The 11,415-nt window shown below is 46.5% G+C and overlaps 1 protein-coding gene across 1 annotated transcript; it reads right to left on the bottom strand.

The window, feature by feature from the left end:
• Positions 1–1,993: 1,993 nt before the first annotated feature.
• On the bottom strand, positions 1,994–10,103 carry LOC119419763 (C-type lectin domain family 17, member A-like). The gene is made up of 5 exons (XM_037687146.1): positions 10,034–10,103; positions 9,845–9,946; positions 9,605–9,739; positions 2,557–2,699; positions 1,994–2,101 (listed from the first exon to the last, which is right to left on the bottom strand). Exons 1-5 carry the CDS (start codon positions 10,101–10,103, stop codon positions 1,994–1,996), a joined length of 558 nt encoding a protein of 185 aa, XP_037543074.1.
• Positions 10,104–11,415: the final 1,312 nt, after the last annotated feature.

The raw sequence follows: 11,415 nt of genomic DNA, 5'->3' as shown, positions 1-11,415 counted from the left end.
AAGAGAGACCTGGTTTCAACAAAGAACAATGACATGACAACAGTAAACAGTTATAAAAAGGCATACAGATTTTTATTTTTTACAGATAAGATGGCAAGAAAAAGTAACAAAAAACAGCTAGATTCTAAGATGAATGTAGAAAACTAAAAACAGGAACATGTCTGCATTGGTCCCTGCCAGGAGTCCAACAGATTCTTAAAGACACTTAGAGAGGTCAAAGGTCGAGAGCTTCAGGTCTTTTTACAAGATGTTCCAGGAAACAGGAGCGGAGTAGGAGAAGGTCCTTTTGTCTAGTTCAGTCCTCACTGAGGGAACACTGCAGGTAATGATGTCCTGAGAGCGCACGCTGTAGCTGCACTCACACAGAGACATGTAGGAGGAGATGTATGAAGGCAGCAGACCAAGAAGTGATTTAAAGATGAAAATGTACCAGTGGGAGAGTCTGTGTGGAGTTAATGGTGACCAGTTAACCAGTGAATACTGGGTGCAGGGGTGGGTACGGTAGTTACAGCCAGTTATGAATCTTAGTGCACCATGATAGACAGCATCCAACATCTGCAGCATCCAACATCTGCAGGGTGCTTATAGGAGTGTTCATGTAAATAATGTCACCGTAATCAATGGAGGGAAGGAAAGTCACAGATACAAGGCGTTTCCTAACATTCAGAGTTAGACAGGACCTGTTTCTGAAAAAGAAACCCAGTTTAACTTCCAGTTTCTTTACCAAGTTTTCCTCGTGGAGCTTAAAAGAGAGATGTGAGTCGACCAAGATACCCAAATATTTATAGGAATCAACAAACTCAATGGGGACATCATGTTTTCAATCTGTGCACTATAATTAGACATTATTTTTCTCTTAGCTTAATAACAGCAGTGGTGCTTCCATTTTTAGTGATCACGTGTTTCATCTCCATGTGCATTCATGATTATCTGTTGCTCCGCTGGGGAGAAGTGGAATGCACATGTTTAATCAGCGTTTCTGTGATCTACTGAGTGGGTCTTGTAGGAAAACCGTGAACCTGCATCAATCCGAGATGATTTAAACCTGGTCTGAATTAACGGCCCTGTTGTTAACGGACTGGATAGATGTTTGCGTTCAAGGATTGTTCAAGTGTGGCTTCGGGCCAGTGTCCTGGATGTATAAATCCTACTTTTGAACAAAGGGTCTCTAATTGTTTAAATTAAGAACTGATTAGTTTTTTGTTGTTATTGTCTAACTGGAAAAAAAGACATGAATTGTCTACAGATTGCTCTGCTAGCACATCACTTAATTTATGTTTTGTAAAGCTGCATTTACTCAAAGCTGCTGTGTAATAATAAAAATATTAAATCTTGGTCATTCATATCAGGCCTTTTCTAATATTCTTCACACAAACTGTGCCTCTTTTTCACAGATCCATGAATTAGAAGCTTCACATGAAAAGTCATTCCACAATTTGTAACGGCTTCTGATATGTACACAGTCCTCCTCCCCCCACTGTGGGTCTCCTCCACCATCATCAGGTTGTTCACTTGACCAGTACCTGGCAGGAAACAGAACAAGTGAAGTAAAACAAATATTTAGTCAGACGTTTACATACTTATAGTTTGTCTTTTAGCTAAATATTTCATGAACTGGGCAGCACGGTGGTGCAACTGGTAGAGCTGCTGCCTCTCAGCGAGCAGGTCCTTGGTTCAAATCCCGGTCCGGGGGCCTTTCTGGGTGGAGTTTGCATGTTCTCTCCGTGCATGCGTGGGTTTTCTCCGGGTGCTCCAGTTTCCTCCCACAGACCAAAAACATGCATGTTAGGCTGATTGGTGACTCTGAATTGTCCCTGAGAGAGAGCGAGTGAATGGTTGTTTGTCTCTTTGTCCCTGTGATGGACTGGAGACCTGTCCAGAGTGTCCCCCCCCCCCCCCCCTCGCACAGTGATGGCTGGACATGGGCACCAGCGACCCCCGCGACCCGAAAAGGAAGAAGCGGGTAAAGATAATGGATGGATGGATGAATAACTTACGTCACATCCAGAGGAGTTCCATCTACCCACTCCCAGGATCCTTCTGTTTCTTTGTCAGTCAGACCGATCCAGTAAATCTTGTTGCTGAATGTAGAGATAAATTCCTGCAAAGACACACATTTAATCGAGTGTTAAACTCTTACATTTATTTATTTTTCATTTACTCTTTATTTGTCCAGGTAGCCTCATTGAGCCACGAGGACTCATTTTCAAGAGAGACCTGTTTAGGAGCAGATGGTGGGGGTTAAGGGCCTTGCTCAGGGGCCCAGGGTGGGGGCAGGTGTGGGTGCTTCACCTACCCCACCCACATTTTTGATGTTGTTGGTACTGGGGCTTGAACCGGCGATCTTCCGATCACATGCCCACCTTCTCTAACCTCTGCGCCACCACTCCCCCGAGTGTTAAACTCTTACACATTTTGTTGCTAGTTATAAAAGTCTGTGTCTGACTCGTCGTTTACAGACGGTCGTTGTTAGAGTTTCATATTTAAATGGGCAACAAGGATCATGTCAGTGGTACTTCTAAACACTCAGTGATGTCACCTAACAGAACACAGCACCTGTTCATCTGCATCGTTGACCACCACCAGATCTGCTCCTCTGGTCCTGCAGTCCTCTCTGCCCTGATCCCAGGAGGCAGATGTTGAAGAGAAGAAGTAACAGGAGTAACTGAACATCTTCCATCCTGCAGGGCATGTTTTTTCTGAAAGAACAGGCTCCAATTTTAATCATGTATTATACAAATATATACAAATATAGATACAAATATATCCTGATTCATGCTCACTTATTCAGGTAGAAACATCCAATAAAGTTACGTCAGGTCCTCTGGATGATTTATTTTTGTTCAACTAAAATAAATCATCCAGAGGACCTGATTTAACTTTGTTGGGTCATATATAGATTTTTTTCCAACTCTACGTTCAAAACAAAGAGCTAAGCAGACATTAAGATCCTGTAAAAAGGGGGCAGGATGGAAAAATGACTATATCAGGTGAAACTTGATCTTCCAACCAGCTTACTTTGCTCAGACAAACTCTTCAGCTTGATGAGCTCTTTAGTCATTTCAGTGAGGAAGACATTCAGCAGGTCTCTCACTTCAGTCACAGAGGACAGTTATAGTGAATTTTGGGTCACAGGCTATGGATGTTTCTAACTACCATGGCTGAGAATGTTAACTCTGCCCATGAACCATATGTTTGGTTTAGCAGAGAGAGCTGGTTGAGGAGCTGGGTGAGGTTGCAGGTTGCAGCTGTTGCTTCAAGGTCACCTCCGAGTCTTTGAGCTTGGCTGAACTGATAAGGTATAAAAACAAACTTTGCACACCACTCATGGCAGATTCTTGCGACTGGGCTGCATGCATGTACTTCCTGTATATAACCTGTCCTGAAAATCTGTCTTTGCAAGTAAAAAGCGGTTAAAAATCTTCTCCTGTTGTTGAGTGTGGTTTCTTTGAGCTAGTGAAATAAAACGAGAATATTTCTCTCCAACATTTTGGTCCTTCGAGTGCTGGCCCCAACATTTGACCTTGAACCGCCAGGCTTGGATCTGAAACTGTGCACGGAGGAGAATTAATCTCCTGAGCTGAACTGATGACTTTTAGGGAGGCCAGGTCTGCTGGTGGGTCAAGCGAGGTGACAGATGTACAACCAGAGCCAAGCCATGCACTGATGTTAAAGAGCTGGTTTTATTCGACATGTTGTTTATATGGAAGTCACAGAGGGACTTTCAATGTGTATGCCACATTGGGGCTTACAGGGAGATCTGGGATTTCAAAGAGCAGTCACCAAGGGGCTTGCTTAGGATAAATCATGAAGGGATATTCTCTAAATATAGACCATGCGGGGGTTTATATTTCGGGTATGTCACGAAGGGGTATAGAGGGAATTCTGGGATCCCAAATAGAAACTCACAAAGGAACTTCATTAGATTCTCAGGGGCTATCATTAGTAAAAAGAAGTTCAGAGAACTTTGCTGTATTGTCGGAGACATACTGAAAATAGGGGTTTGGGGAACGTTAGGTAGTCTGGGGCTATCATTGTTATGGGAGTTCGGGGAACTTTGTTGTAGGTAGGGCAGGGGTCACTAACCTTTTTGAGACTGAGCTACTCCATTCATTCAACCTTTATTTATACAGGTTAATCATGTTGAGCCTCGGAGACTTGTTTACAAGTGAGATCTATTTTAGACAGACAAACAGACAAAAGTAAGGAAAAGAGAAAACACGAGGGGAGGGGGTGGTAAAAAAAAATTGTATCTCACGCTATGTCCTGGCCGAGGCACAGTGTGAGAGTTGAAAAAAAAAAGACCTCACACATAAACAACAGACATAGTGACATCAACACATTAACACATTTACACATGAGGAGGCTGACGAGGGCAATGAGTTGTCTGTGGCCTGCCAGAAAATTCCATAGTCCTAATAAGAGACGACAGTGTCTATCAACCAGTTCAACTCTGACACAAATCCAGAGGTGTCCTTGGGAGGGAAGCGGGAGGGAACAAAGCAGAGCAAAGCTTTTCGTTCACATAAACAACCAGGAGAGTTTGAGATAGCTGACCAAATCAAGGCCGAGTGGGGAAGCCAAATTCAGATAACACAATTATTTTGGGTCAGGCAGACTCTGCTTGAATTTCATGTCTTCCTTCAAAGTTCTGCTGGTTTCTCTCAGTGGCGAATCCAAACAGCCAAATTTTGTGGTCATACCCCCGAACTGAGCTTGTAGCCTTCTCCAAGGTTGATTCCTTCCTGCCAGTGAGTCCCAGGAACCGCAAGTGGCCTGCGATTCTCAGAAATCGTGTCCAGCTTACAGTTCAGCTCATGCAGCGTCTGAGTCTGAGAGCTTATCGCTCGGTACAGAGCTGAAGATCATGGGACAATAGCGCCAACAGGACTACGTCATCTGCAAGGAGCAGAGATGGAATCCTGAGGCCACTGAACTGGAATCTCTCCATCCCGTGGCTGCACTGAGAAATTCTGTCCATAAAAGTTATGAACAGAATTGGTGACAACGGGCAGTCCAGTTGGAGTCCAACTACCATCCTGAAAGGGTCTAACTTACTACTGGCAATGCGAACCAAACTCTTGCACCGCTTGCATAGGGACCAAACAACCCGTAGCAATGGGCCCTCAATCCCTTACTCATGGTCACTCCCCACAGTGTACTCCAAGAAACACGGTCAAATATTTTCTCCAAGTCCACAAAACACATAGACTGGATGGGCAAACTCCCATGACCCCTCGAGGAACCTAGTGAGGGTAGAGCTGGTCCAGTATCCCATGGCCAGGACGGAACCCGCATTGTTCCTTCTGGATCTGAAATTCGACTAACAATTTAATTCACTTCTCCAGTACCGCTGAATAGACCTTACCAGGGAGGCTGAGGAGAGTGATGCCCTTGTAATTGGAGCACACCCTCCAGTCCCCCTTTTTGAAAAGGGGAACCACTACCTCATTCTGACAATCTAGTTGCACTGTCTCTGATGTCAGTGCTATGTTGCAAAGGTGTGTCAACCAAGACAGCCCCACAACATTCAGAGCATTTAGGAAATCAGGGTGAATCTCATCCACCCCCAGAACTTAGCTGTCATAGAGCTTTATAGCTACCTCTGTAACCTCAGCCACAGTTATGAACAGACTAACACCAAAGTCCCTTGACTCCGCTTCCTCCATGGAAGATGTGCATGTGGGATTGATAAGGTCAGAGAAGTATTCCTTCCACTTCCCAACGACATCATCAGAATCAGAATCAGAATCAGTTTATTATCGCCATGTCAAAGAACGAGGTTCACAAACTAGGAATTTGCTTCGAAATAAGGTGCGAATAGTAGTAAAGTAAAATAAAGTAAAAATAAAATAAAAATGAGAACATTACATAAGACATAAGCCTGTGTACACCCACAAATAAAGTAAAATTAAGAACATAACCATATGTACACCCATACAATAGAAAACAATAAAAAAGCTTAGAGAACAGTACAGATGGAGTATTCAGTTATAAAACAGATGTAATGTGACCAAAGCAGAAATTATGAGGTAGCATTATGAGTGTTCAGGAGTCCAACAGCAGAGGGGAAGAAACTGTTCTTATGGCGGGAGGTTCTGGTCCGAATGGACCGAAGCCTCCTGCCTGAGGGGAGTGGTTCAAACAGTCCGTGTGCAGGGTGAGCAGGGTCAGCTGTGATCCGACCTGCTCGCCTCACAGTCCTGGAGACGTACAGGTCGTGGAGGGATGGAAGGCTGCAGCCGATCACCTTCTCAGCTGAGCGCATAACGCGCTGCAGTCTCAGTCTGTCCCTGGCAGTGGCCCCGGCGTACCACACCGTGATGGAGGAGCTGAGGATGGACTCCATGATGGCCGTGTAGAACTGCACCATCAGCTTGGCCGGCAGCTTGGCCTTCTTCAGCTGTCGCAGGAAGTACAGTCTCTGCTGGGCCTTCTTGATGAGGGAGCTGATGGTTGGCTCCCACTTGAGGTCCTGGGTGATGGTGGTGCCGAGGAACCGATAAGAGTTCGCAGTGGTGATGGGGGTATCATTACAGGTGAAGGGGGGCAGAGGGGCTGTGGCTTTCCTGAAGTCCACAATCATCTCCACTGTCTTCTGGGCATTGAGTTCCAGGTTGTTGCTGCTGCACCAGGTTACCAGCCGGTCCACCTCCCTCCTGTATGCAGACTCATCACCGTCCGAGATGAGCCCGATGAGGGTGGTGTCATCTGCAAACTTAATAAGTTTCACAGAGTCATGGCTGGAGGTGCAGCAGTTGGTGTACAGGGAGAAAAGCAGGGGGGAAAGCACACAGCCCTGTGGAGATCCTGTGCTTATTGTTATAACAGACAAACAGAAAGACTTTACATACGCAAACAGGACATGAGACACAGGTGATGTTAATCAGACAATCAAAGCAGAGACACAAGGGAGTACAGACAGGGGAAGGCCCAGTAGATGGCGCCATCCCTACAGTACCCCCCCTCAAGGACGCCCCCTGGCATCCCCAAGAACCCCCCCCCCCCCCCCCCCAGAAAACTAGGGCGGGCGGAGGGAGTAACTGCAAGGGTGGCGGGCCCGAACAAAGACACACGAGGACCAAAACAAAACCGACAAGACAAGGCCTGGGGACAAAACTAAGTAGGGAACACAAAATGTCCAGACGGCCAGGAGACCGTCCACTGGCTCAGAGCAGGTCAGGTGGACAGCGTGGAGGCTGTCCAACGGGCTGGAGCAGGTCAGGTACGGAGGTCACAGGCGGGTCAGGGATGAAGGTCGCAGGCTGGCTGGGATCTTCTTCAACAGGACCAACAAGGGACACAGGACCCTCAGGCTGAGGTGAGGACCCCTCAGCAGACGCAGGACCCTCAGGCTGAGGTAAGGACCCCTCAACAGACGCAGGACCCACAGGCTGAGGTGTGGATCCTTTCGCAGGCTGCGGTCTGGTTACTGCAGCAGGTTCAGGTACCGCAGCAGGTTCAGGTACCATTGCAGGTTCTGGATGACCTGCAGATTCTGGGCTGGCTGCTGCAGGTTCTGGATGACCTGGAGGTTCTGGACGGGCTGCAGGTTCTGGACGGGCTGCAGGTTTTGAACTATCTCCAGACTCTGGGCTGGCTGCAGGTTCTGGTACCACTGCAGATTCTGGACGACCTGCAGACTTTGGGCTGGCTGCAGGTTCTGGATGACTGGGATCTCTAAGAGTTGGTCCACCAGGTGTCTTCTAACTCTAACTCTGTCTCTTGAAGTGATTCTGAGAATCATTATGGAGCCTCTTATGAGAGGATGAACCACCTGGTCCTCTAATGAAGGCAGCTCAGGGATCTGGTCATCCTCAATAGGAGCAGGAAGCGATTGCCCAACACGCTCCCCGGGCTGGCCCCCCTTCGTCCACTCCGCAGATGAACGGGGGGATGACTGCAACCCCCCTGCAAAATTCTCCCCAGTTTTGCAGTTTGTTGAGAGAAGGCTGGAGGCTGGGACCAGGAGGAGGCGGAACCAAAAGACCCAGCCTCGCCGGGCCGAGTGCGAGGAGCTGGACATGCAAGTGTTGTGGGCGGAAGTGCAGCGGACCGGTTCCGGTTGCGTCTGCTCTTTCCCTTCTGGCGGCGATGTGGATGGTGTACAGGGGCGAACCAGAGTTTGTCCTCTGACTCGGCGTCCTCCCCCGACGTCCACTCAGAGCAGACTGGTGAGTAGGAGGAACTGGACCTAGGTGCTGTGTGGTTCTTCTGGAGCTGAGATCTTTGTCTTTCCTCCTGCAGTAGGAGAGGCAAAGGCAGAACTTCAACCGCCTGGCCGCAGCTTCCCAGTCCCAGGACAGGTCTAGTCCAAAAAGCACCGCACCGGATCGCAGCTCCTTCCATCTGGACAAGCTCGGGCAAAAACAGGTGAGCAGAGTCTGAATGAGCCTGCCTGCTGGGTTCAGGTTTGGTCGGTTCGTACTGTCAGGGTTTCAGGCAGGTCAGGACAGGAACCCAGTTGCGCAGGCAGGACTCAGGAGGCAGACGTATAAAATAAAATACTTTTAATAAGAAGAAATCAAAAGGCGGGCAGCACGGTGGCGCAACTGGTAGAGCTGCTGCCTCTCAGTGAGCAGGTCCTTGGTTCAAAACCCCGGTCCAGGGGCCTTTCTGGGTGGAGTTTGCATGTTCTCTCCGTGCATGCGTGGGTTTTCTCCGGGTGCTCCGGTTTCCTCCCACAGACCAAAAACATGCATGTTAGGCTGATTGGTAACTCTAAATTGTCCCTAGGTGTGAGAGAGAGAGTGAATGGTTGTTTGTCTCGTTTGTCTCTATGTGTCCCTGTGATGGACTTGAGACCTGTCCAGGGTGTACCCCGCCCCTCGCACAGTGATTGCTGGACATGGGCACCAGCGACCCCCGTGACCCAAAATGGAATAAGCGGGTAAAGATAATGGATGGATGGATGGATGGAAATCAAAAGGCTGACATGGCAGCAAACTTACAAAACAGATTCAGGACGGGATCAAACAGGATCAGACTGGCAGGACAGGACAGGCAATACCCAACGACGAACCGACACTGACAGGACTAACAGACAGACTTTATATACACAAGCAGGACATGAGACACAGGTGATGTTGATCAGACAATCAAAGCAGAGACACAAGGGAGTACAGACAGGGGAAGGCCCAGTAGATGGTGCCATCCCTACAAACTCTTCCTCCCAATCTTTGTGAAAATAATGTTTACTTGAGTTTTTCCTGCCACGTTCTCCTCTACTCAGGGAGATCAAAAGAGATAATCGCTGTGCTGCTCGCAGAGATCTCTGCATCGCCGCAACGTTCAGAACTTTGACTCCAGAGCTAAGTTGAATACGTAAAACATTTTATTCAAAAGTTTTCATTAATTATTCTAATGTCAAATTTACATCTATGTAAATGTTATTACCAGTATTTGAATTTAAAAACATTATTAATGATGATTTTTAGGCTGTGCTCCTGATGATGAGTGCTATTTTTAGAACATGCCTGGGCAACTCAGGTGGTCCCTGTGGGGACCAGGTGCCTGCGGGCACCGTGTTGGTGACCCCCTCCTGTAGTAAAAGTGTCTTCAACATCTGTACACGGAGCAGCAGCTGCAGCGACGAACGACTTACTTCGTTTGAACAAACTTTGAAGCTTCATGAGTTCTTCAGTCGTCTCAGTGAGGTTGGCATTCAGCAGGTCTCTCTCTTCAGTCATGGATGTCAGATTATCTTTGGTGGTGGAGAGATCTGCATCCAAGTCGTGGTCTGAAATAAATCAGGAGAGGTGGGTGTTTAAATCATCATCAAAGTGTGTGGGCTGTTTAATTTTAAATTGTATAAAGTCAGCTGGTTTATTTCTGACAGTCTCACAGTGAACACCCAGGGTGATGAGTCCAACAAGCAGGAGAACATTCAGGAGCCCCAAAGAAACAATAATGGCTGGATGGAGCCTCTTCTCAGAGCTGCGTGAACCTTAACAGAGAAAATATGTTCATGAAACAAATAGTGCAGGATAATGTGAAATAACCAAGGAGCAGTTCTCCGTCAGGTCGTTCTTACCTCTTTGATTTGCTTCTGAAAAGTGACAGAAAGGTTTGGTAAATTCAACATTGGCATACGTTTCCTCCATCGTTGGAAAGATGTTGAATAGTTCCTTTCTTCTGTCAGACCAGCAACAATCTGATACTGAGAAATAAATTATCATCGTTTTATCTTTTCATACATGGTTTGAGGAAGTGGTACTTTGAAGAGGTGATAAATATAGATTCTACAGAAACTGTAAGTTTCATCAGAATAAAAGACCTGAAGTAAACTCTGTAAGAAACTCCGGCTGATGGTACTTTATTCCTTGTCTGCCTTATTGTTGTAAAACCATTTTAACTGATTTAAATAATAATTTTTAACTAATGATTGTGCTGAGACACTTTCTGGTTTTAAAACACATCTTCTGGTCCCGTAGTGTGTACGGACAGTGGAAGTGTTTTTACCGTGTTCAGAAGACCGAGCCACGTCTACAATTATTGAACTTTTGGAGTTCTCTGAGTCAAGATGGTGCTGCAGCTGAAATAACTTCACCCACCAATAATTGTGTCAGAAAATATGACAAACATGCTGGTACTAGTTGGGTGTACATTTTGAACAAGTTACCAGCACACTGCATATGATGGCCTGACTATCATTTTGTACTTGCACACAATTTTCAGCGCATGCTGATGTTTCCCATAGGTTAGGCATAAGTTACAGGTATGTGACGGATATGTTATGCATACATTCATACACGTTACATGCAAGTTACTCATAAGTTGACATACAGTACATCAAAAACCCATTAGTGTGCATACACATACCTTTGTTCTAAACTTGTTCAAGTCCACCAGCAGTCACATCCTGAAGTGTTGCTGGACAAGACACTGAACCCCTCATTGTCTCTGATGTGTCCCATCAGTGTCTGAATGAGATCTAAAGTATGAATGTGTGTGGAGGCAAATAAGAGCACATTGTGTGTTCAAGCTCAAGAATCTTTATTATCCAAGAGGGACAAGTAGTTTCACAGTCAGTGGGCACGTTAACATCCACACAAGACACTAAGACGGTAAAATAACAGAAGTCATCAGTGTTTGTTGAGAAGCCTGATCTCTACAGATGTTCAGTCTGTTTGTTCCACATCTGGGCAGCAGATACCTGCGTCCAGATGGAAGACACCTGAACTCACCATGGATGATCAGGATCTGCCAGAATCAACCTGGCCTTGTTCACTGACCTCACCTTGTGTAGGTCAGAGATGTTCTGTAGGTCAGAGAGGTTCTGTAGGTCAGTGAGGTTCTGTAGGTCAGAGAGGTTCTGTAGGTCAGTGAGGTTCTGTAGGTCAGAGAGGTTCTGTAGGTCAGTGAGGTTCTGTAGGTCAGTGAGGTTCTGTAGGTCAGAGAGGTTCTGTAGGTCAG

Source organism: Nematolebias whitei, chromosome 13 (genome assembly GCF_014905685.2).
Source record: "Nematolebias whitei isolate Nwh7 chromosome 13, NemWhi1, whole genome shotgun sequence".
Classification (NCBI taxonomy): Eukaryota; Metazoa; Chordata; class Actinopteri; order Cyprinodontiformes; family Rivulidae; genus Nematolebias; species Nematolebias whitei.
Note: the sequence above shows the minus strand (reverse complement) of the source record. Positions and strands in the feature narration are given on the sequence as shown.

Bases quoted from the DNA above. Each gene is read 5' to 3' on its own strand.
- LOC119419763 (XM_037687146.1), bottom strand. From the start codon at position 10,103: ATGGAGGAAACGTATGCCAATGTTGAATTTACCAAACCTTTCTGTCAC. The intron at 9,740-9,844 runs GTGAGACTGTCA...GATTTATTTCAG, and splicing joins CATCACCCTGGGTGTTCACT to ACCACGACTTGGATGCAGAT. The intron at 2,700-9,604 runs GTAAGTCGTTCG...CTGTTCTTTCAG, and splicing joins TCAAAGTTTGTTCAAACGAA to AAAAAACATGCCCTGCAGGA.